General features: G+C 55.4%; 1 protein-coding gene across 5 annotated transcripts in view; it reads left to right on the top strand.

Annotated features, from left to right (window-relative positions):
* The window catches only part of NEK6 (NIMA related kinase 6), a 97,133-nt gene that overhangs the window by 35,578 nt on the left and 36,289 nt on the right, over positions 1 to 25,266 (top strand). For 4 of the 5 annotated variants that reach the window (XM_015116870.3, XM_015116871.3, XM_015116873.3 and 1 more), the window contains exons 2-4: positions 9,716 to 9,834; positions 20,777 to 20,917; positions 22,192 to 22,254. In XM_015116870.3, coding sequence (XP_014972356.1) covers positions 9,745 to 9,834; positions 20,777 to 20,917; positions 22,192 to 22,254 — 294 coding nt within the window. In that variant the 5' untranslated portion in view covers positions 9,716 to 9,744. Of the gene's footprint in view, positions 1 to 638; positions 834 to 9,715; positions 9,835 to 20,776; positions 20,918 to 22,191; positions 22,255 to 25,266 lie in introns of those variants that run through there. The other variant, XM_015116874.3, reaches the window with a different exon arrangement.

The raw sequence follows: 25,266 nt of genomic DNA, 5'->3' as shown, positions 1-25,266 counted from the left end.
GGGTGTGTCCAATGATGGATGGGGAACCAGGCCCTAGGGACCTCCAGGGCTGGGGCTCCAAGTACCTCGACCTGGCTGCACCTCTGCCACCCACCACTGCCCATTTGGCCAGTCCCACCAGCCTGGCAGGACCTTTGCCACTAGCCTGGGACCGGGTGGCTGCTGATGGCTGGTTTTACGTTCAGTAATCCCCGCGCTTGGCCAGAACTTCTGAGTTTCCAGGGAAGCAGAAAAAGCAAGTTTTCTTTCTCCAGGGTGGGTTTTGTCTGCCCCTTCCTGCCTGTAGGAAGGAGACAAAATTAGGGGAGACCAGGGGCTTGAAAGCTTTCCCTGCATGGAGGCCACTGGATGGGGAACACCAAAGCCCTCCAGCCCCGGGGCTGTTCCGCTTGGTCCTCCTTCCACTTGGTCCTCCTTCCACTGTCGGTCAGCAGGGTATAGCTGCGGTTTGAGACAGGAGTCTCTGCTTTGAAATTCATCCCTTCCCTTAAGCCCTAGGCTCTCCCCAGGGGCCCGCCCTGGCATGAGTTGGCCTGGGGGGCCAGGCTTCTCCCTCCTGGCCTCAGGTGTTTCTGTACTAAGTCAGCAGCCCCTTACCCAGCCTCTCCTCTGCCACCTGCTGGGGCTGTTCAGTCTCTACCCCCAAGGAAATTTCCATGTTCAAGTAGAGAAGACACAAGGATTAGACAGAGACAGCACGGGTGAGCAGGCTGTGGAGCTGGGAGTGACTGAGTGAGTCCAGGAAGGCTGCCTGGATGAGATGCCCAGGAGAGAAGTTTGCTGGGAGGCAGCTCATTCCAGGCAGGAGGAGCAGAGCCTGCCAAGACCTGGAGGTGAGAGCAAGATCATTTCCCCAATCAGGCAGGGGTCTCTGGGATGAAGGACCTGCTAGCGGGCCTGGGACTCCTAGAGTGAGACCACAGCTTTCCCCAGCTGCATTGTGATCTCCAAAGGATCACCTTAGGCAAACGATTCAAATGCAGACTTTGGAGAGGGTTGGATCTGAGTTCAGAAACGGGCCATGCTGCTTCTCAGCTGCATGAGCTTGACAAGCCATTTAACTTCCCTGCACCTCAGTTTCTTCATCTGTGAAAGTGGAGGGCTTGCAGACCTCACAGCAGGGATATGCTGAGCTGCTGCCTGCAGTTCCCGACACAGAGGAAGCACTCAACAGATCTCAGCTTCGTCTTCAGGGAGGCTGGGAGCGAACCCAGCCTTGACTAAGTCCCAGAGTCAAGAACCTTCTGGGCAGAAGCCAAAATGCCTTGTTGCTCTTTTAACTGAGAGACAAGATGTTTACAGCTCCTGCATTTTCTTCTTCCACAATTGGGTTTTATTACCCGAGGAGGAAGTGAAAGGTGATTGCAATGCTCCTCGATTTTCAAAAAGGCGCTGGGAACCCTGCAGTGTGTGGCCCAGTTGGTTTTGAATCGCCGGTGACTTTTGGCTGATCTGTGACCACAGGGATGCCGAGCCTTCAGCAGAGGTTTCTTGGGGTTGCAGGAGGGTGGGAAGAGCAGGAGGATGGGAAGAGCCCCCTCCACCTACTGGTCAGAGATTCATTCCGCCGACCCCCCCTGGGTGCCCACTTTTTACCAGGCCCTGGGTGAGGCACTGGAGGTTTAGAGATGACCACAAAGGTCAGTCCCTGCCCTTAAAGGCTGGCCGAGGAGGCAGACATGGTGACAAAGGAAGCGGTTTGTGCCCGTAACAGCCCACCTTTAGGGAGAAACCTGTGTAGATACCACCAGATGGGAAAGGGAAGAAGGGGCCTGAGTGCCCCCTGGATGCCCAGTGTGTACTCACAGAGTCCTCGCAGCCTCCCTGCCAGTTCGGGCTGTTCCTCTTTGTGGATGGGGACGTTTAAGGCTCAGGGAGGGGACGGGACTTCCCCAAGGTCCCATAAGAAGTGCCAAGACTATGGCCGGGCGTGGTGGCTCATGCCTGTAATCCCAGCACTTTGAGAGGCCAAGGTAGGAGGATCACCTGAGGTAAGGAGTTCGAGACCAGCCTGACCACCATGGTGAAACCCCGTCTCTACTAAAAATACAAAAATTAGCTGGGCGTGGTGGTGTGCGCTTGTAATCTCAGCTACTCGGGAGCCTGACTAGTGTGTTAGGTCCTCCCTGCCAGCCAGTCTGCCTGGGTGTGGTCGTCCTTCCAGCCCCTGGGCTTGCGCTGAGTTTCTTTCTGCAATTGCTTGCTCTGGCTACTCTGAGAAGCAGGTTCAAATGACAGGAGAATCGCTTGAACCCAGGAGGCGGAGGTTGCAGTGAGCAGAGATCGCACCATTGCACTCCAGCCTGGGTGACAGAGCAAGACTCCATCTCAAAAAAAAAAGAAAAAAGGAGTGCTGAGATGAAGGAGGGCCCAGAGACCCGGTCCTGGCAGATGAGTGGGACTTTGCCCATTGAGAAGCACCAGTGGGTCTTTAGTCCAGGGCTGGTGCATGGAATGACGTGGAAGCGCCAGGTGCTGTGTCGCTGGGGAGGGGGGCCGGTCATTTAATATGGCTGCATATAGGGCCTGGCGGATATTGGGGGCAAATGCATGAGGGCAGGCTTGTGCCAGGTGGTCAGGGAATGGCTTCCTCCAGTGTGCGGACCTTGTGCTGTGGAGTTTCGGGAGAGATCTGCAGGTTCAGGCTTGTGTGTTAGGAAAACCTTTCCATGGCGGGCTGGAGGTTGGGCTGGAGGGGAGTTGGAGGCTGAAGGTGACTGTAGGGACAAGGCCAGCACAGGGTAGAGGCCCCGGGGTGAGTGAAGACATTTGGAGGAACAATGGGTGGGACTGGATGAAGACCAGGGTGGGTCCTGGAAGCTACAGCGGCCCTGTTTCTGGGTAGGCACCACGTGGCCCCCAATCAGCTGGCCTCCTGATCCTGCAGGCCCACCCTGGGGGAGGCCCCGCCACCCTGAGGAAGGGGGCAGCGGGGAACCTGTCTGCATGGCCACCTTCCAGGAGTGGCTCATGGTCCTGCGTCCCTGCACCGTAGAGAAGCCAGGCTTCCGCTGGTCATGGAGCTACAGAATCGGGGTGGGATGAATGGCGTTGCGGGTGGAGGGCTGAGGCGAGCGTGAAGGAACACAGGACCCAGCCGGAAACCAGACACCATCTGTGGCTTGTCCCCTCCAGCTCGACAGGCCCCCATGACTCTGGCCTGAGATCAGGCTGCTTCCTGTCAAGTGATGAATGGGCAACGTCTGCTTATCCTGAGACCAGACAAGAAGGGGGGCCGGGGCTGGGGAAGGGCCCAGCCGCCAGCGCCACAGCTCTGGGCCAGAATTCATTCATTCAGGCATTTATTCACACCCTCTTCCAAGGCAGTTCGGACCAAGGCAGACTTGGTTTCGAGTGTCAGTTCTGCCTGCCGCCTGCTGTGTGACCTGGCACCCGCCACTTAACCTGTCTGAACTTTGGTTTCTCCTCTGAACAATGTGGAACATAGCGGTGCCTGCCTAGGTGTCTGTAAGGGTGAACGAGGTACACGCAGCACTGGGCACCTGCCTGGTGCATGCGTGGTACACGCTGTGTTGGCGGGGGCTGTTATTCTGGTCCTCCCTGCCAGCCAGTCTGCCTGGGCGTGGCATTCCTTACAGCCCCTGGGCTTGTGCTGTTTCTTTCTGTGATTGCTCAGTCTGGCTGGTCTGAGGAGCAGGTTCAGATGGCAGCTCTCTCCACTGTGTGGACTTAACTTTGGCAAAAATCATGTTTCTCCTTGGAGCCTTAGTTTTCTCATCAGCAAAACAAGGGTGATGGCACTTTGCAGGTTTCTTGGGAGATGCCGTCTCACCCGTGGATGTTGGCTGATGTTGAAGTCGGTCCAGCCTTGACCCAGCCAGCGGCCAGGTGCAGTGAGCTGTCCTTGCTGAGCCTCCAATCTCCAGCTCCCTGGGGCACGTGTCAGTCAGCGGAGCCTCTGCAGGCTGCCTGAAGGCCCCAGGCAGTGGGCATCCATTCCTAGGCCCCTGCCACCAGGAGCCAGCTGGACCAACAGACATCGCCCCTGGTGCTGGCACTGGTGCTGCCAGTACCATTCGCTCGGGGCAGAGAGAAAGCTGTGTGTGCCTGAGTGCGAAGCCACAAGGACGGCTTCCTGCTTTAGGGAAAACAACCTGTGTGAGGCTGTCCCCTCGGCTGGAGGCCCAGAGGAGGGGCCTCGCTCGGAAACTGCGGGGGAGTACAGTGTCTGGCCGAGGCTGACCTCCAAGGCCAGGAGTGTGGTTCTCCCTGGGCTTGGCAACACCTGTCAGTCTGGGAGCCACAACTTCCTTTGCCACCTCTACCCTCTGCTTCAGTGGACAGAACGAGACCATGCCTGTGCTCAGAGCCTGGTGGGCATTAGCTGACCCCTGACCATGCCTGTGCGCGTGCACACACAGGAGAAGAGGCAGGCGGGACACACACTGTTACCGCCTGCGGGGTTCAGAGCAAGGAGAGGTTAAGAGCCAGTATATGAACGCACTTCCGTGGACCCCGGTACACATGGATCCTTGCAAGCTCATGCCCCGAAACCTGCTCCAAGCGGGGTCCTTGGACAGAGCCCGCCTGGTGTCTGAGGTCGCGCTTCACTGGCCGGGCCACGATGAGCCACCAGTCTCCATGAAGTGTGGCATTTAGCAGGGGGCACAGGGGGGACTTCCCCTAGATGAAGTTTCCAAAAATTCAGAGGCAAGGGCCGCATGACAGCCTTGGTCAGAAAGGCCACTTGGAACCTCAGAGCCAGCCCATTACAGCAGCCGATCCCTTCCAGCAGGTGCCTGGATTAAATAACCAAGTGCTCGTGTCTCCCTAGGGTCACAGCCCACATTAGTGAGAGCCTCACCATGGCCGGGCAGGGTGCGGTACAGCGGTGGGCTTTGCTTCGTCAGCCACGGCTCATGAAGATGATGAAGATGTTTGCTCCAGAGCAGTCCTAAAGAGGCCATGCAGCGTAGGACATAGAGCGGCCATCTTGGGTCCAGCAGCCCCAGCTCTGTCACTTACCAGCTGCGTTACCCAGGGCAGGAGCGACCCTGGGCAAGTCCCTGCCTCAGTCCCCGTGTCTGTCACATGGAGGTGATCACTTCTCCATTGTACAGCGAGGGTAGCTTCAATAGCTAAGTAGCCTCATAGCTAAAGCCTCAGAGGTCCCTTCCCATGTGCCAGGCTCTGTGCTAAGGAGTTTACAGTGACCCTAAGAGGACGATCTGGCTGTTAGCCCATTTTCCAGATGAAGAAACTGAGACACAGCGTGGTTAGATGAAACCAGGCCAGGACCTGGACCCCCGCAGTCCAGCTCCCCACCAGCCTCACTGAACCCTGAGGCTCCTCCCAATCTGGTCCCTAGGTGCCTGGGGACACACAGCAGGCGGCAGCCTATTGTTGTTCAAAGCCAGGAACCGGAGCTGGGAAGCCTCACTGTGCAGCTATCCACAGTGCCTTGCAAATGCAGGGCCGTTGCTTGAGGCAGAAGAAAAGCCCTCTTTGAGGTGGTGTTCAGTGTGGCCTGCGGCTCTGGGTCTTGCATTCCATGGATTTTTGGCCCCTGACTTGGGCTTGGCAGCCGCTACCTCATTGTTCTGCAGCTTGGCAGGAGCCGCGGGATCCCAGGGACAGGCAGTCCCCAGTGTTACCCGGAGGTGCCTGCACACATGTGCTAAGGGTCTTTTCCCTGCTCCCTGTGGCTCGTCCTTCCACGTACCCTTTGCCTTGGTCTTTCTGCATCTGAGCCCCCTAAGAAGCAGTTTCTGGCAGGAATTTCCAGAGCAAAGGGCTTGGGTTTCTGTTGGGGAGTGGACCAATAGAACAAAATGCCTAAAATCCAATACCCATGGAGAGCCCCAAGAGGCAGTGGTTCCTTGGAACAAAGACGGGGTTTAGAGTCACTGAGAGCTGGATTTGAATCCTTTCTCTGCAGCTTATTAGCCTAATGGCATCGAGCCTCTTCTCTCTGAGCCTCGGTTTCCCCATCCATAAAATGGGTCTACTAACAGCCCCGAGGGTGAATGGGAAAGACCTGGCTCACATGAACCCTCATCCCTTCCTTTCTCCCTTCCTCCTTTCCCCCGCACCTTCCTGCCTCCTTCCCCTCAGCAGGGACCCTCTCTGGCTGTCAGTGAGCAGGGGCTTGCAGAGTCCTCCGTGGCTGCTGCTTTCCTAGAACAAGGAACATCAGCACCCACTGGCTCCTCCCTGGAGGCTAACGGTGCCGCAGGTTCCATTAGGTTCTGGACAGAGCAGCTTGTAATGACTGGGGTTTGGCAGCAAAGGCAGTGTAGACAGTGGTGCTGCATCAGCTTTCTGTGGTCAGTGGGGCAGAGTCTCTGGGGGCTCCAGCCCCTGGGGACCCTGTGGGGGAAATGGGCCCTTGTGGTCCGCCAGCCCTGAGATCACCCCTGTGCATCAGCAGCACAGGCCCCATTCTCAGGTGGACACGCCCATTCTGGGTGGAGCCGACTGGAAAGCTGATGGTGTTGCCGTGTAAGACCTGTGGGGAGTGCAGTGCCGTAGTTTTGGACAAAGATGCAGTTGTCGGTTCAAGTCCTGGCTCCTCTTGCCTGTGATCCATGGGACCCGGGCAAATCTCTTAACCTTTTCGTGCCTCAATTTTCTCATCTGGAAAATGGGACCATAATAGACCTTACCTCATGGGGTTGTTGACAAAATCAGATGGGCTAATAGAGGTGAAGAGTGTAGGACAGGGCCCAGCATGATCAGGGCCCTGCAATTATTAGCTCTTATTCCTGGTCCCCCTTGCACTGCTCCTGGAGCCCTGCCTGTGTGAGGCCACAGGTGAGCTCCTGAGAGTGTGCAGACCATGGCCTCTGGCCACAGCTGTTGGAGAATGCGGTCAGCGCCACGTGGGGAGGGCAGGAGTGACATTCCCAGGTACCTGCTAGGCTCCCCCGCAGTGGGATTTGCCCAGGGTCTCAGCTGGTGAGTGACAGGGTCGAGATTCACTGCCAAGGTTTCCTGTACATGGGAGGCCCCAGGGCAGGTGGGCAGGTAAGCCGATGTGTGTGTGGGTCTCGCAGGGGTGACCTGTGGGCCGAGCCTGGTGCCTTCTGAGATAAAGGTGGAACCTTCTCACTGAAGACAGTTCTCCACCCTTTCCCTGGAGGTCTCCCTAAGGGCAGAGGACAGTGAACATGTCACCTTGGGGGTTCTGGGGCTGCAGCCGGAAACAGCTGCAGAGCCTACAGGAGGCTCTGTTTTATCTTCAAATTCATGCGCATTTTACATTCTGCTCCCTCTCGTGTTTCCCCCTAACAAAGATGCCTGGAGAAGGTGCTCCATGTTTATCTGTTTGTCCTGGGGCTCTTCATACCCTGGGTCTTCCACTGTGTCATCTGGGGATGTCACCTGCTCTCCAGTACAGGAACTCAGCACAAATGGTGGAGACACTGAGGGTGCCACGGTCCCATCTGCATTTGAGGGCTTGGCAGGGAGAGCACTGAGCGCTGGGAGACCCAGGTGGGAGATGAGGCCTGTGCTGAGGCAGAGGCAGGGGTGGGGAGGGAAGAGGCAGGTGCACCCATAATGCCCCTCCATGTAACACTGATCTAACAGTGCTCTGTGTGCACAGAGTAAAGACAGCAAGAGACCTGCTGATTGGTCTGTCCACACTGGGATGAACCACATCAAATGGCCGAGTCTGTGGGTCAAAGTTGGTTGAGTTTCTGCAGCTGCCCAAGCAGGAGACTGTATGAGCCGGGCTTGGCAGGACTTGCAGCCAGCGAGGGCCCCCCGACCCTGAGTTGGGCGTGTTCTACAGTCCATACCATCCACTTCCCTGCGCTCTCACGTCCTGTAATCTATCTTGAGAGAGCAGGTTTACCCCGGAACAGCCTGTGGAAGGTGTGGGGCAGGGAAGGGAGCTGGGCCGCCCTGAGGATACAGAGGGAGAAGGGTGCTGGGAGCCAGCCTGCAAGTTCTGGGGAGCCTCAGGGTGCCTTTGAGGGCACAACTTGGGAGGCCCAGCTCAGCGGGCGAGTTAGAGTTTGGTGGACATCCTTTGAGCCTGAGAGATCTGGTTGGTCAACCATTGTAGCTGGAAACAGACTACAGTAGGGGGGAAGGAAGAGTGACTTGTACCCTGAGACACAGTGGCCGGACCTCTTGGAGCTGGCTGTGACAGCCCGGCGGGTGTTGATGCCTTTTGCACCTCCTGGAACACCCCCGTGTTAATGGGGGCGTGGGTCTACCCGGGAGGGAGTGGCAGGGCTGCTGGCCCAGCAGACTCAGGGAAGACTCTTGGTTTGGAATTTGACTGGGGCGTAGGTGACCAGGTGAGACAGCAGAAGGTGGGGTCTGTCTGGAGAGAGATGACATCTTCGGCTGGGTCCTCCAGAAGCCAAACCTGAGATGGGGATATGTAGGCGTGGGATGTATGAAGTGCCCCTGGGGGAACCACTCAGGGAGGAGGGAGGGCAAGGCCAGGAATGGGCAGGAGATGGACCAAAGGTTCCATCTCAGACAAAACCCGCTGACCACGCCAGGGGCTCTAGGATGTGAGTCACAGCTTAAGAGGGCCCCAACCTGAGACAGGGGACTGGCTTTCATGCTCAGTCCCTTAGCTGTTGAATAAGGGCCACTGCAGGGGGGCCCTCCGTTCCTCAGGACTTCTGATTCTCCAGGGGTACAGCAGAGCTGCTCTGGGAGCCTAGGCCAGACCTCAAGGGGTTCTGCCTAGGATGTGGTCACACGAGAGGTGCCCTGGGGACATCCAGGGCTTGTCGGGGAGGAGGAGCAGCGGCCAGGAACGGAGGCCTCACCACTTGCGTGATCTAGTGCCTTTCATGCACACCACGTGGGAGCCCTGGCATACAGGAGGTGCTGCAGAAATGCTTGTGAGGCGAGCGCAGATCTCTCCTCCCAGGGAGGAGGAGGGCTTTTCCCCTGGCATCAGGAAGGATCCCGGTGGCTAGGTCATGTAGCTTCTGTGCACATAACCTCAGACCCTGCCCCGGAAGCACTTGTCTGATGGTGGAGGCCAGAGGCTAAAATATTGGAGGAGATGCTCCGATGGCCTTGAGCTCAGGACTGGGCACCTAGTGGGTGCTTAACCAGGGACCTGTGGCTGCTGTGACTACCTGTGACCAGCATCTCTGACTCTCCCAGGGCAGCACAAGCCCTGGAGGCTGAGGGGGGCTGTTCCTTTGCACAGAGGTCTAAGTAGGACGGCAAACAGGACCTCTTGACCCTGGCCTTCCCTGTGTCACACGTGTGGTGTGCCAGGGCCCAGCCAGGACAAGGACATGGGCTCCTTCCCAGAGCCGCTGTCTGCAGCCTGATCAAGGCCTTTCTCTTCTGAGCACCCAGGCTGCCAGCGTGGGTATAGGTGAGGGTGATAATGGGGGATAGGGGTACAGAACGGCTCCTCAAGAAGCAGGGGCAGTGCTGTGGAAAGAACAAGCCTTTGGACTCCAGCAAATGTGGGGTTGAATCCAGTGTCTTCCTTCCTGGCCTTGGGGGCTGCTGATGGACGTTTACCTGCCTGGAGCTTCTTCCGGTGGGAATAATCCTAGTGACTTAGGACGGTCTAACAGAGGGCGACTGTGTCACCCGGGGATGTCCAGTTGTAGCCCTGCCACTTCAGAGCTGGGTGGCCGTGGGCAAATTACTAAACAGCTTTGCACCTCAGCTCACGCGTCTGTAAAATGGAGTGAGCAAAAGCCCCTCCTCCTTCTGAGGGTCTCAGAGAAAGTGACCAGGCCGCTGTTTTCTGTTGCAGCTCGTGCCCTTGTGAGGCTGGCATGCAGGATGGCAGGACAGCCCGGCCACATGCCCCACGGAGGGAGTTCCAACAACCTCTGCCACACCCTGGGGCCTGCGCACCCTCCTGACCCGCAGGTAAGCCCCTCACCTTTGTCTGCAGCACACTGAAGATTCCCCAAGGAATACAGATCCCTGAGCCTCCTTTGTGCAAACTCCTACTGGTGGAAACCCTTCAGCTTCCTGAAACAGAACCTCTTCTTGAATGCTTCCAGTGATGGGGAGCTCACTACCCTATCTAGTGAGCTCATCATTGAATTCAGTAATACTCAGAGAAGCCTCCTCTGCCAAACTCTAGGCTGGGACCCTGGACCCTAATCATGCCCCTGGGTGTTCCGAGTGGATGGAACAGCTTTATCTCGGGGATCAGCGTGGTTGGAAGGGTACAGAGGGTTCTGTGGAGGCCCTGAGGACAGCGAGGGACTCAGAGCAATGGGCTGACTATCCTGAGGGTCAGAAAATTCTTTCTTACAGTGAGCCAACATTGCCTCCCATTTTGGTCTTAACTGTGTTTCAGTCCCTTTCAGCGTTTGGGAGAACACTGGCTTCTTAACGCCTGCCTCACGCTCTCTGTAGATACCTTGGAGAACCGGGCAGCCTTCAGGAGCTTTTCTGAAGGTGACTTCTAGGTTTCTGAACTGCCTCGTGCACCCCATGCTGCCCGGGCCTGGCACTCCCTCCCTGGCCCCTCTTCCAAGTCGGTGCAAATGCTGCTCCCTCTGGGGAGACCTCCACCTCCACCCTGCTGTCTGCTCTGGGGCTGCCCGCACACCTTGTCCACACACCTGGGTGATGGCCGTGATCACATACATCTCACTGCGGCACTAGTTCCTGGGTCTGCCTCACTTTCTAGACAGAGAGCTCCCCTGGAGCGGGGCTTCGCTGGTGGCACCATCCCACGCCGGGCACAGAGAGGCCCTGCATGCTCGCTGAGTTAAGGAACTGTGGATGCGTGTGCGGCGTAACCACGTAGGATGGGGCTGTGTGCAAGACACACTCAGGTCTGCTGTTAGGCAGCACACAGCCTCATGGGAGAGAAAGATAAGGAACTGAGCAGAAGAACCTTGCGGGCCTGGGGAGCCCAGCACGGCACCTGATCCGGGGCCAGAGACGCGTCCTCACGGAAGCGGCATGCAAAGGCCTGGAGGGGACAGAGAGCTTGTCTGGACAGGCTGACCGAAGCCAGATCCTGGAAGGTCCTGTGGCCAGCTTAGAATGATGAGAAGTTCTCTTACGTGGTGTTGGCTTTTTGTCCAAAGGATGTGAGACCTAAATTCAGGGGAGGCTCAGAGATGGCCACCCTCCTGAGCCATGGAGGTCTTGGTCATAGCTTCTTATTAAGCCTCATCCCTCTTGGAAGACTTCAGATTGGCTGATGTTTGACCTCAATGGCAAGGTCGCCATGTATAGTTGTACAGGTTATGCACTGCACAAAGCTTCTGGGCTAAGGAGGCAGATAGGTCTGAAATCCTTCTCCTGTGCTTGCATTATCACCAAGCCATGCTCCGTGGTGGACAGCTACATCAGCCCAAGGAGGGCAGTGACGCTGCAGATTCACACAGAGGCAACACGTGAGCTAGTGGACGCTGCGTTTGTGTGTGTCTCTGGTGGGGGGGTGTGTATATGCATACACACAAGCATGCAGAGGGTCCAAGGAGCATCTATGCTATTTTTACTCATGCAAGGGCCCGTTTCCTAGGTAGAATTTGGGGAGGCAGATCCCAGAAAGCTGGGAAGCCCTAGGACACTGTGGGTCCAGAGTCTACCAGGACATGGTGCTGATGGCTGGGGGCAGCAGGGCCTCCTCGAGTAATGTAGCAATTTGTCATATTAAGTCATTCACTAACAATTGAATCCCCCTTGATTAATCTCCCAGAATTAGCCAGTTGCATTTCGAGCAATTAGGGTTAATTACAACCTCATTTGGCAGAGGAGAGGGCCCCGTAATTATTTCACGAACAAGGCGAAGAGGCGGTGGGCTGCGGTGGCGGCGTTCACGACGTCTCGTCGCACATGTTGGAGAGGGTAATGACATAGTTAAGTGTAATTAGATACGATTACTCAGAGCTGGGCGGCTCTGGGCAGCGGCTGTCGGGCAACGATGCCCCCAGTCCCACCAGCATCTGGCTGGGTTTGCAGAATGGGGACGCAAGGCCACCCATGTGCTGCGGCAGCTCCAGGTTGGGATGGGAATGGAGGACTTTCTCCTCGGCTCCTGAAGCCCTGGGGTAACACTGTCTGGGGAGACATCCTGGCCGTGTCTCGTCTGTTTCAGGACATAGAAACACCTTGAATTAATGGGCCAGGCATTTTCCTTAATAGCAGGAGGCACCGCTGCTTCCCTGAAACCGTCCTCAGAGGAAGGAGCCGGGCTCAGAATGCTTTGATGTGGGCCAGGCTGGTTCCGTACCCAGCTCTCCATCTCTCATTAGCTGGTGAGACTGGGAAAGCGACCTCTCTGAGCCTCAGTTTCCTCATCTATAAAATGGGATAATAATATTATCTCCCTCATGAGGCGGCTGGGAAGACTAAGCGAGATAGTTACTGTAAACATCCAACACGGCACCTCACGTCGTGGGTATTGAGGAAATGTTATGTCATGGATCTTATATTTTAAAAATCATTTCTGTTTTCATAGCTAAAGACCTCCGAGCTGGATAATACCCCCAGTGTAGCAAGAAAGAAACTACAAACACCGGAACTGTGGTTTTTGTTAACCTTCTATGCCCGAGGCTAGTGGCTTGTTCTTTTCAGGAAGCTTTCTAGCCTTGAGAGCCAGCAGCAGTGAAAAAATATTTGCTGAATGCGGCAGAACCATATATGAAATTCATATATACTTAGGAAAGCTGAACATGCTTGCTTTTATAGAGGTTTCTAATGAATGAATGAATGGAATTGAGGAAAGAAGCTTAAAAGGCCTCATGCTTTTTAGATTTTACCAATTTGCTGCAGAGAGCTTTCGTTGGGAATGAAGTGTAAGCCTCAGCCGACACACTATGAATCACGTGAATTTCCAAGAAGGGGAAAGGTATTCTTGCCTGAGAAAGCCCCAGCTAATGTGTCTTCTGTCTGGAAAGTCTTTGCAAACCCGCTTGGGATGTGCCAAGTTCAGTTATATTTGGGCGCTCTTCTAAGAGAACTTTTCAGGGGATGGGGTCAGCTCTTTCTAGGTGTGCATTGCAAGGGCCGAAATCTTTGTCAAAACCTTCCCAAAGCAGTGATGCTAGTTGGTTAAGGTTTAATGACCAAATATCAACGGCTATTAAAATTAAGTTAGTGGAGCCAGGCATGGTGGCTCATGCCTGTAATCCCAGCACTTTGGGAGGCCAAGGTGGGTGGATCACCTGAGGTCTGGAGTTCAAGACCAGCCTGGCCAACATGGTGAATCCCCTTCTCTACTAAAAATACAAAAATTAGCTGGATGTGGTGGTGCTCACCTGTAATCTCAGCTACTCGGGAAGCCGAGGCATGAGAATCGCTTCAACCCGGGAGGCAGAGGTTGCAGTGAGCCAAGATTGCACCATTGTACTCCAGCCTGGGCAAAAGAGTGAGACTCCATCGCAAAAAATAAAAATTAAAAAAAAAAAAAATTCCGTGTCTGCTAACTGTTGTCAATTCAGCAAGCGTTTGTTTTGTTTCTGCCATGGGAGGTGCCCAGTGCCTGCCTTTGGGGGGTTCCCAGTCTACTGAGAAGCTCTTCGTGGAAGCTCCCCGGGAGGGATGGACAGATGCTGGGAGAGCCCAGAGAATGGGGAGGCCAGTTCTGCTAGATGGATGATAAGGAATTTGTGGGGGGACAGAGAGAGGCCCCAGACCTGAAGGTACATGGTCAATCAGGTTAGAGAAGGTGTTGAAATACCCATGCTTAAATAAGGTAAAAGAATAGTGTTTATGAAGGTCTCAAATCCATGCTATCTCATTTAAAATTGAATCTGTAGCAGATGAGTCCATTATGGGTTTTCAGGTGGCAAGGGGGTGCTTGGGTTGGGTTCTAGATTAGATCACTGGTGGCTTGTGCTCAAGGCTCAAGGAAGGTGAAAATAGGGAGTGAGGAGACCCCTTCTTCACTAGGCGAGATGATGCCTCATGGGGCTGCAGCACTGGGGGCTGGACATGGGGAGAGAGGGTTCCAGAGACTTACAGGGGAAAGCAGCCACACTTGGTAGTGGAAGGGATGAGGGAAAGGGGGTGTCAGGGGTGGCAGCTGGATCTCTTTGTGGTTTCATCCTTCATGTCTTTGCTTGTGAGTCATCGGAGCTGGTTCCAGATCATCTTTCGTATGTTTAAGCTTAGCCTTTTCCAGACTCAGTTAATGAGAATTGTCCTGGGGGAACCACAGTGATTTAGATCGTTTTGGGTTTTGTTATTAGGAATCTTCCATATGATGGGCATTGGCTCACTGATCCCATGAGCCAATGGCCCACGGAGTGCGGTGCAGACATCTAAGCTGAGCCAGTAATGGTGGTGGTTGTACAAACGGCCCAGTGCCTGGGACTCATCTCATTTAGTACTCCGGCCGACTCAGAGGAATTGCTTATTGAATGCTCCATTTTGCAGGGAAGGAAGCTGATGTCATAATCTGCCATCGCGCCATCAGGGGGCAGAGTTGGGATTGGGTCCAGGCCTGCGGGATCCCACGGTGCCCCTTTGGGCAGCTAGGTTCTTCAAAAGGGATGACTGGCTTTGGGTCTGAAGTTAGCCGGATCGTGAGGAGCTGAGCTGGACTGGCCTCAGAAGTCTGACAATGTGGACTCTTTGTAAATCGTGCCCTTTTGTGCAACACAGATTTAAAATATATCACTATATACGCATCTACCAAATCCATTAGAAGTTCCTTACCCACGGTGTCAGATGTCTTTAAAGGTGAAATTTGTTTATAAGAAATGTCATCCTGATGAAGTGTGCTTTTTAAAATCATAGAAACGGTTGCCTTAAAATTAATGATGCATTGCAAATATCAGGGAAAAAAGACCCATCCAGTGTAAAGATGATTAAAATTCAGGTCAGAAGTCTGACTTAGTCAGGCTAAATTTTTTAATGAGATTTCAGAAAATTAATTGGGCGAATGCATTTTTAGTCTTTATAGCATGTAATTTTATGCTCCTGTTTAAAAAAAAAAAAAAAAAAGATTTGTCTATGGCTGAGGCTGATTGTGGTTCAAACATTTTAAACTCAAATTAGCGCAGGATGGGGGGTGTTTGTGGCCTAATTTGATCTGACTTGGAGGAGAGAGCGTGGGTTTGTCAGAGCTTTCTGGGTGAGGGTAGCTATAGTGGTCTGAGACATTGTCCCCGCCCCCCAGTCTCCCAGTCATGCCTTGCCTCTTCCGGAGAAAGCCAGCGACATTTCTTGGGAGGTGGGATTGGGGTGGTGGTGGCTCCGAGACCTCAGCCGTCTCATTGGCTCCTGCTCGCCAGTTTCCTGCTGCTCCCCAGGGCCCTTGTTCCAGTGGTCCCTCCATCCTCCTCCTCTCAAATCCCATGTGCCTGCCCCAGGCAGCTCAGGCCTCCTGCCTCGTGCCCACGGTGACAGGCAGCACAGTGAGTGGTGATGCTGCAGGGTTAGCCTCCCTGTCCCCCAGCCCCTCGACCCGTCTCCTCTGCCTTTGTGGGAGAGCAGAGGGCCCCCGCGCCCTGGCGGAGGGGCCCGAGGAGTCAAAAGTGGTCTCTATGGCGTTGCCCCACAGCGCAGCCCTGGAAGGGAGGCTGAGGGCTGCTCTTGCCTAGCACGGTCCCTTGACAAATGGTCCTGGGTGACAGAGTCGCAAGGTTGTGTCTTTTACCCGTCCGCAGGTGCATGTCAGCCCCACGGCCTAACTGCAGCCCCCAAGGTTACTGCCAGCCCCCGGGTCGGCAGACCTCCGAGGGGTGGGAACGGCAGGGCGATGATATCAACAGCCGAGAACCTGCGGGCTTGTCCACTGCTCCCCAGGGAAGCAGGTGCCACCCCTAGGCCCATTCGACAGATAGCAGCACAGTCACCGTCACCACAGCAGCTGGAGAATGACATGTCCCAGCACCTAGTGCCAGGCCCTCTTCCAAGAGCTTGCATTCACTCATCCATGTAACCCCCAGCAGCCGCCTGAAGGGGGTACTGTTATGATTTCAACTATACGGAAGAGGAAACTGAGGCCCAGAAGGCTCACCCAAGGCCCACAGCCAGGAAGTGGCGGAATTGAGGTTTGAGCCCGTCTCCATGCGCCAGCATTGGAGTCTCAACATCAGAGCCAGAGCAGTGGTTACCCCTCTGCCAACTTGTGCCCTGGGGTGCGGTTGGGGGTGTTATTTTCCCCAGAAGCCAGAACAGGGTTTCACACAGAGCAGGGACAGTGAGCAACAAAAACCAGTTTTCTGGGCTGGGTGCGGTGGCTCACGCCTGTAATCCCAGCAGTTTGGGAGGCCGAGGGTGGTGGATCACCTGAGGTCAGGCGTTCAGGATGAGCCTGGCCAACATGGTGAAACCCTATCTCTACCAAAAATACAAAAAAATTTAGCCAGTTGTGGTGGTGGTCGCCTGTAATCCCAGCTACTCGGGAGGCTGAGGCAGGAGACTCGCTTGAACCCGGGAGGCGGAGATTGCAATGAGCCGAGATTGCGCCACAGTGCTCCAGCCTGGGCAACAAGAGCAAAACTCTGTCTCAAAAAAAAAAAAAAGCAGTTTTCTGAAAGACCATCGAGGTGGTTGGTCCTTAGTCAGCAGTGATCACATTTGGGGCCACCCTGGGCACACTGTTCTGGGGCCAGCCCCATGCCTGTCTCGCAGTTTGGAGCCGCACAGACATTTATCACCAACATCATCTCCCGGAGTCCCCAGAGAAATCCTGGAGCCAGTGTCCCTGTGTGTGGATGACCAGCCCAGGATCACTTGGCTGCAGGGGCAAAAGTGGAACTTGCGGGGGGCTGACCCAGGAGGGGAGGGAGGTCTTGGAGGTGGCAACAGAGAGCAGCCAGGCCTTCCAGGCCAAGAATACAGTTCACCCTTTCCCTTCTGCTGAGAACCCCCAGGTGCATCAGGGCCAGGACTCTGCCACCCAGGCAGCTGCCCCCAGGAGACTGGTGTCCTGAGGTGCCCCACACCTGAGCAGAGGCCACCCTGGGAACAGGGTCCCATGGCAGCCCTGGGAGTGCAGTGGTGTCCCAGAGCCTGCTGGACCATGCCCCTAACACACGTGCTGCCATCTAGGAAGCTGCCCCACCAGAGGAGCTGGCCTCTAATTGGGTTGGATGGGCTGTGACAAGAAATGCAAATCTGGGTCATCCATATGCATGTGAACAGCTGGAGCCTCAGCCACCTCCACCCACGTCCACTAGGAGCTTTGACCCCACTGTGGAGCTGCACAGTGTAGCCTCCCAGGACGGGCAGTGTTGGGAACCCCGGCCAGACTCCCACTAGTCACAGTGAGAAGCCTGGTCTCCCCAGGGCAAAGACCCTCTGGGATCACTTCCTCTAAACCCTTCACTGTGTCTGGGGGAAACTGAGGCCCAGGAGGGGAGGGAGCCTACCCCCATCACTGGCGGTGCAGCTGCCTCTAAATCTGACAGGGAGTTCCAGCCTGTTTCCTGGTTTGCGAGATGGGATTCATAACTCTTGCTTCATGAAGCTGTTAGGAGTTTGGAGACATAGAGCTGGCTAAGCAGCTGGAAGCTGGCACATAGTAGGCGTCTAATGCGCACCACCTCATGGTTATTTTTATGAGTACGTGCGATTCCTCTGAGTGCTCAGAAAGCTGCCCTGGCTGTTTCTGAGGGTGTGTGATTTCAGCTGCATTCCTAGAGGTGATGGCGTCTGAGTCACAGAGTCCCACTGTGCGCCAGGTCGTGTCGGGCGCATTCCATGTGTCATTCCACAAACATGCTCCAAGCAGTTGCTCCGGGCAGGTCAGAGCCTCAGTGCAGAGGACGTGGAAGGGACTAGACGGGCCCGCTTTTGAAGAGGCTGGTAGCGGGGCATGGGTCAGGGCTCAGGTAACTGAAAGAATGGAGGCTGGAGCAGGAAGTGGCAGTTCTGGCCGCTCAGGGGGTCTTGAGCGAGAAGCCGAGAAGAGATCTGAGCTGAGAGCCCACCCCATATGGAGCAAGGGCTTGGGCACCACAGTCCCCAGTCCTGGGGTCACATCCCAGTTCTGCTGTTCTTCGCTGCCTGATCAGAACAGGTCACTGCTACCCCTCCAAGCCTCAGATTCCTAAATGGGGACAGCAGTGAGGCCTACTTATAGGGTGGTTCTGAGTACCCAAAGAGTTGGCGCATGGGTGGTGTCTGCACACAGCCCAGCATGCAGTAGGCACTCAGGGATGCCTGCTCTTCTTAGGTTTGCGCTCCGTGTACAGGTGTATTTACCCAACAGACATTGGCACTTGGTGAAGAACTAGAAGTACCATATGACCCAGCCATCCCATTACTGGGTATATACCCAAAGGATTATAAATCAGGCTGCTATAAAGACACATGCACACGTATGTTTATTGCAGCACTATTTACCATAGCAAAGACTTGGAATCAACCCAGATGTCCATCAGTGACAGACTGGATTAAGAAAATGTGGCACATATACACCATGGAATACTGTGCAGCCATAAAAAAGGATGAGTTTGTGTCCTTTGTAGGGACATGGATGCAGCTGGAAACCATCATTCTCAGCAAACTGTCGCAAGAACAGAAAACCAGACACCGCATGTTCCCACTCATAGGTGGGAACTGAACAATGAGATCACTTGGACTCGGGAAGGGGCCTATCACGGGGAGGGGGGAGGGGGGAGGGATTGCACTGGGAGTTATACCTGATGTAAATGACGAGTTGATGGGTGCCGACGAGTTGATGGGTGCAACACACCAACATGGCACAAGTATACATATGTAACAAACCTGCACGTTATGCACATGTACCCTAGAACTTAAAGTATAAAAAAAAAAAAAAAAAACCATCATCTTCCTCTTCCAGCAGCCCTCCAGGTCGGGTCCCCCAGCGGGACCCACCATGAGAGGTAATTAGGCCTCGAGGCTTCAAAGTCAAGGTTGGCCCAGCCCTCACCTTGCTGTGTGCCGTGAGGCCTGGACTCCCATCACTCACTCCCGCAGGAGGGTGTTCTGTAGAGTTCCCTCAGCCAAATCTGGAAGAGAGATTTTCTTTTTTTTGAGGTGGAATCTCACTGTCGCCCGGGCTGGAGTGCAGTGGCACGATCTCAGCCAACTGCAACCTCCGCCTCCCAGGCTCAAGCAATTCTCCTGCCTCGGCCTCCCTAGTGGCTGGGATTTACAGGCACACACCACCACCCCCAGCTAATTTTCATAGTTTTACAAGCATTTTTGGGCCAGGTTGGTCTCAAACTCCTGACCTCAAGTGATCCACCCACCTCGGCCTCCCAAAGTGCTGGGATTACAGGCGTGAGCCACCGCGCCCGGCCTGGAAGAAACATTTTCACTTTACTTTTTTCCCTGCTTTTCCAGTGACTTTCTGTTTCTCATTAAGTCATGATTCAGGGTCCCAGAGTAGGGATCACCACATAACCAGGTTCCCCTTAGGCACCCTGGGAGAAGGACGGAGGAGAAGTCGATGGACCCAGCTTAGACCTGCCCAGGGAACGTGCCCCTGCTCCACAGCCATCTCAGGCTGAGACCCAGGTGGTCCAGCCAGCAGTTCCTGGTGTTTCCGGGTAGGGAAGCAGCTGTCAGAAGGACCAGTCCTATAGTTCTCGGTTTGGTCTTGATTCCTTCCGCCAGGGTGCTGACGCCCAGAGACACCTGGTGCAGCACCCAGCTCAGTGTGACCCTCAGCAAAGACCCATTTCATGCTAGAAAGTTGAACGGCTGGTTCCTGCTTCAGTTGGGGCAGTGGCATGGAGCTGGGTGATGTGGGCATGGCTGGACCCTCTGGGCCTCAGTTTCCTCATCGGGCAAATGGAGACACAACAGGGCCCATCTCACCATAGGGCAGCCCAGAGATGTGGCATCCTCTCCCCTTGTCTGTCTCCTCCTTCCCTGGCCCAGGGTTGGCGCCCCGTCCTGCCTTTTCCTGAGAGCTCACTGCACAGATGTCCCGGGGCCCTCCTGGCCACTGCGGCCTCACCTGGAGGCTCCATCCCTGGGGAGGTCCCAGCGCAGGATCACGTGTTCCAACGCTGGCCCCTGCTGAGTCTTCGTGGAGCTCTAGTTTCTTCCCGGCACCCTAAAAAAGTAGTTTATTTAAAGCATGGGCTCAGTGTGTAAGGCCGCACATTTTTTTGAGTGGGGGACAGAGTCTCCATTACCCAGGCTGGAGTGCAGTGGCATAATCTCTGCTCACTGCAACCTCTGCCTCCTGGGTTCAAGCAATTCTCGTGCCTCAGTCTCCCGAGTAGCTGGAATTCTAGGCATGTGCCACCACACCCAGCTAATTTTTGTATTTTTAGTGGAGACGGAGTTTTGCCATGTTGGCCAGGCTGGTCTCGAACTCCTGACCTCAAGTGATCCGCCTGCCTCAGCCTCCCAGTGTGCTGGGATTACAGGCATGAGCCACCACATCTGGCCAAAGCTACAAATATTAACCTGCGTTTTCTTGTCTGAGATGGGGAACGGCTGTCCCAGGAGGGGAACTTACCATTTCTTACAATGACCTGGGGCATTTGGCATGGTGGCCATGGGCGGGGGAGACCTGACCTGCATCCAGCTTGCTGGACCCCAATTTGGGCATCAAGGATTCAGGAGAGGATGAGATGGGCAAGGCCCCTGGTCCCACGGAGCTAACCCCCAGGGATGGGATTCAGCGACAGCAAACAAGCAGTCAGATAATGAAGGCGGTGATAAGGGCAGTGGGGAGCGTGAACAGCCTCAGTTTTTCACCTGCAGTGGGGGTCCTTAAGGGGAACCAGGGACCCTGTGCAGAAAGCCCCTGGGGGTGCGCCTGGGAGGCTCTGAGAGCAGGGTTGGCAGCAGAGTCCCTCCTTCACCTTAGAGGGTGCTGTTGGGGTGCTGGGGCTCTAGGGGTCGTCCCCAGGCCTCTGCTCCAGCCTGGCTGCTCACGGAGACCCTCTGTCCCCTCTTCCAGAGGCACCCCAACACCCTGTCTTTTCGCTGCTCGCTGGCGGACTTCCAGATCGAAAAGAAGATAGGCCGAGGACAGTTCAGCGAGGTGTACAAGGCCACCTGCCTGCTGGACAGGAAGACGGTGGCTCTGAAGAAGGTGCAGGTGAGCTGATGACCCATGGGGTCAAACCTGCATCTCTGGAGGCCGTCTCTGCATCTGGACGGGGTGCCCGGGCCAGTCCCTTCTCTCTCCTCCTCGGTGAACGAGGGAAACAGCACCCAACCCACTGGGTTACAGGGAGAACCAGGTAGACACCTGTTCACTGTGAACCACAAAGGAAAAGAAAAACAAGCATGCATTGAGCGCCTGCTGTGTACTGGGTCATGCAAGGAGCACATGGAGCCTGGCAACAGTCCCGTGGGTGGGGACTGTCATTTCATCTCTCAGATGAGGACAATCTCTCAGAACACCCCAGGGTCCCAGTGTGTCACGGGGGAGCTGAGGTTCAGACCATGTCCACTCATCCTTGTACCTGTGCTTGCTCCACAGTTGTGGGCTTCCTGCCTTCTGCGTCCCTCCTAAATGGAGGAAGTAGATCAAGCGGCAAAGTCAGGACAGGAGCCATGTCCACGGGAGCTGCTGGGCCCATCTGAACACGGCTTTGCTGGAGGAAATGGCTTCAAATCCTCCAGCAAAGCTTCCCAAGCCCCTTGATTTGCTTACTTGTCCTTAAAGAATGAGATTGAGAGCCTGGGCAGAGGAGGCCCGGGAGAGAGAATGGCGTCGGGGAAATTGGGAGAGAACACCAGTAGCTTCAGGGCACTGGAGGAGCAGCGGGGTCCTCTGACCAAAAAAGGACCAGTTTTTCTCTTGATTTTTTTTTTTTTTTTTTTTTTTTTTTTTTTTGAGACAGAGTCTCAGTCTGTCACCCAGGCTGGAGTGCCGTGGTGTGATCAGCTCACTGCAACCTCCGCCTCCCGGGTTCAAGCGATTCTCCTGCCTCAGTCTCTTGAGTAGCTGGGACTACAGGCGTGCACCACCACACCCGGCTAATTTTTATATTTTTAGTAGAGACGGGGTTTCACCATGTTGGCCAGGCTAGTCTCAAACTCCTGACCTCAAGTGATCCACCCACCTCAGCCTCCCAAAGTGCTGGGATCACAGGTTTGAGCCCCCATGCCTGGCCCTCTCTCTCGATCTTCTGGGGAGGGGCTCACCTGAGCTCCCTGTCTTGATTCTTTAGTGCCACGATGGGTTTTGTGGTGGGACAGTGCTGGGGGACCCACAGTGAGTAAACCTTACAGGGGCTGGGGTGCGGGGGGTCCCTCGGTGAGGAGGTGGGAGAGCCGGGACTGGAAAGCAGACCCCGTAGCCCCCTACAGGGGCTCTGGACACAGATTGTAACCACTCTGTTTCTCTTTTTCCTCCCGCCCAAGATCTTTGAGATGATGGATGCCAAGGCAAGGCAAGACTGCGTCAAGGAGATCGGCCTCTTGAAGGTGAGTGCCCGGGGCTGAGTGGGAACCTCGCGTCCTCGGGGAGGTTCTGGGGCACCGGCTAGGCCACATCATGTCCATCACTGCCCTTGGGTGCCAGGAATCCGCAGCCCCTGCTAAGTTCGCAGACGATGGCTTTCTAGGGGCAGTGGCTGGTGAGTTTTCTCATGGCCAGGCAGGAGCGGCCTCTGCCTCATCACTCTGCCCAGCCCTCGGGGTCTTTCCTCCTTGCTGGACGCCCCTCCTGCTTGTACATGGCAGTACCCGGCATAGAAGTCCTTCCCCCCAGGGCAGCCCTGACCCTGCCTCCCAGTGTTCTGTGGACCAGGCTTGGCCAGCCAGGGGAGGAGTTCAGTGTGGGGGTCACATCCAGACTGCAGCTTTTCTGGCTCTGCCTCTGTCTCCATGTCTGCCTCCCTCTTTTTCTCTTTCTCATCCTCTTTCCGTCTCTCCTCTCAGCCTTTTTCTTTGGTTTTTATTGTTGTTGTTGTTGTTGTTGAAGAGGCAAAGTCTGTTGCCTGGACTGGGGTGCAGTGGCATGATCATAGCTCACTGCAGCCTCAAGCTCCTGGGCTCAAGCAATCCTCCCGCCCCAGTCTCCCAAGTAACTGGGACCACAGGTGCTTTCCACCACACCTGGCTAATTTTTATTTTTTATTTTATTTTATTTTATTTTTTTGGACGGAGTTTCACTCTTGTTGCCCAGGCTGGAGTGCAGTGGCACAATCCCTGCTCACTGCAGTCCCCACCTTCTCGGTTCAAGCAATTCTCCTGTCTCAGTCTCCCGGGATTACAGGCACCCGCCACCATACCCAGCTAATTTTCATATTTTTAGTAGAGACAGGGTTTCACCATGTTGGCCAGCCTGGTCTCGAACTCAGGTGATCCATCCACCTCAGCCTCCCAAAGTGCTGGGATTACAGGTGTGAGCCACCACGCCCGGCCACATTGTTAATTTTTTGTAGGGATGAGGTCTCCTTATATTGCCCAGGCTGGTGTCAAACTCCTGAGGCCTCAAGCAGTCCTCTCATCCCAGCCTTCCAAAGTGCTGGGATTACAGGCAGGAGCCACTGCGCCCGGCCCCCAGTGAAACATACTGGATTTGCTCGGTAGTTTCCAGCAAAGTGGGATTGCTGGTGGCAGGGATGCCTGCTGAAGCCACAGCTGCAGAATTTCAGATTAGCAGTTGATTCTACCACACCCTACCCTGTTTTCTCAGGCCTTGGCCCTGCCCTTGGGGACTTCCAGGCTGGTGGGGAAGCAGATGGTGACCTTCCAGGGTGATGCAGATTGACTGGTGGGCCAGGAGCCCCGGGGAAACCCACTTCCTGAGCGGGTCTTTCAGAGGCCGGGGCACCATCCCAGAATCTGGAAGGCCGAAGTGAGCCTGCTTCCAGGCACTGCAGCAGCGTGGATTATGGGAGGTTGGGGAGACAGAAAGCCGGACATGGCGGCAGCGCCAGATACACACGCAGAACCAAAGGGGAGCCCCTGAAGTGGCTGCAAGCTGGGGGGCCGTGGCGGGGTGTGAGTTGTGAGTGCCTGCTCTGGTGGCCCCCGGCCACAGCGGGTGATGGAGTCAAGGCTGGAGACAGGAGATGTCCTTACCGCTAACTATTATAGGTCAAAAAATATCCCTCGAAAGCATTGTTTAAATGTTTAAGTAATGGTCAACTTGCTGCCACTTACCCAGCCCTGATCACCCATTGCCCTCTCCCCACCTTGCATGCCTTTCTCCCCAAGTGAGGGAACCCGCAGGTGAGCATGCTGAGCACAGCCTGGTCTGGTCCCTGGTCACACAGATGTGCCATCGCAGCTCCTGCCTTGCAGGAGCCTGAGCCTGGCGTAAGCCCACCTGGCCGCGGAGGGGATTCTGCCCCTTCCCCAGGGCTGTGGTGCAGCCAAAGGCATCAAGCCTGGGTTCAGAGGACACACCCCTCGCTCACTAGCTGTGTGGCTGCGGGCCAGCTGTGGGCCTCTCAGGACCTCAGTTTCCTCATCTGTAAAGGGGGCATGATGACAACAGGCATGCTGGAGAAGTCAGTGAGGAAGCACGTCTGACGAGCTCAGGGCAGCACTGGTGTGTGGTACGCTCGCTGTCCAAGGCAGCCCGGTTATCATGGTTACCACCTCTGCCCGCCAACGCCAGCCACTTTCCAGAACACGGGCCCCACTCCTCGGGTAGCCCATGGGAAGTCAACAGGATGTGCCGGGGCCCGAGGTGCTTCCTTCAAAAAACAAAAGGAAACGTGGTTCTCGGAGGGGTGACTGGTTGACATATTATATCATTCATGCCAAGAACCCAAACCCAAAACCTCTCAAGTGCAGGGGGCTTGTCAGCACCACTGCCAAGCGTGGCACAAGAAGGCGGGTCGTGTGGAATACAGAAGTGTGTTCATTCATTCCGTGCAATTTCTGAGCACCACTGAATGCTGGACACCAGGATGCAGCCCAGTGGGGAAGACAGATCATAGACAGACACTCTGTGTTACATCCGAGAGGGCCTGGAGCTTGTAGCAGAGCCCCTGATGGCAGAGATTCAAAGGACAGGGACCCTTACTCTCAGCTCTCCCTCCCTTCCCTCTGGCCACCACCACAGCCAGGCAAGGCCCAACCACGTTGCGTCTTTGCAGCACCTTCCCTGTCCCTGGCCCAAGTGTGTCCCCTTCCAGACCCACCTGGGCCCACCAAGAGGCCACAGGCTGTGAAGTGGACCCCGTGTGGACCAGGTTCTAGACTCAGCTCAGCCCCTGCTGCTGTGGACCCGTGGCTGATCCGTTCCCCTCTCTGGACCTTGAGGATTTAGCCCAATGGATGTCCAGAGCCTCTTTCTGCCTGTGCCTTTGTCGACTACCTGGGCATTTAAGGGAGCCCTTCCTTAACCCCCTGCCCTCAGACCTGTAGGGAAATGGGGGAGGAGCCTCCCTCCTGCCCTCCCCAGGAACCAGCACCTCCTTGATGGGGCTTTACTTCCTACCCAACCCCTCTCATTTCTCCCTTGCTAGAGAAACTGTC

The sequence above is a fragment of the Macaca mulatta genome, chromosome 15, assembly GCF_049350105.2.
Source record: "Macaca mulatta isolate MMU2019108-1 chromosome 15, T2T-MMU8v2.0, whole genome shotgun sequence".
Lineage (NCBI taxonomy): Eukaryota > Metazoa > Chordata > Mammalia > Primates > Cercopithecidae > Macaca > Macaca mulatta.
Note: the sequence above shows the minus strand (reverse complement) of the source record. Positions and strands in the feature narration are given on the sequence as shown.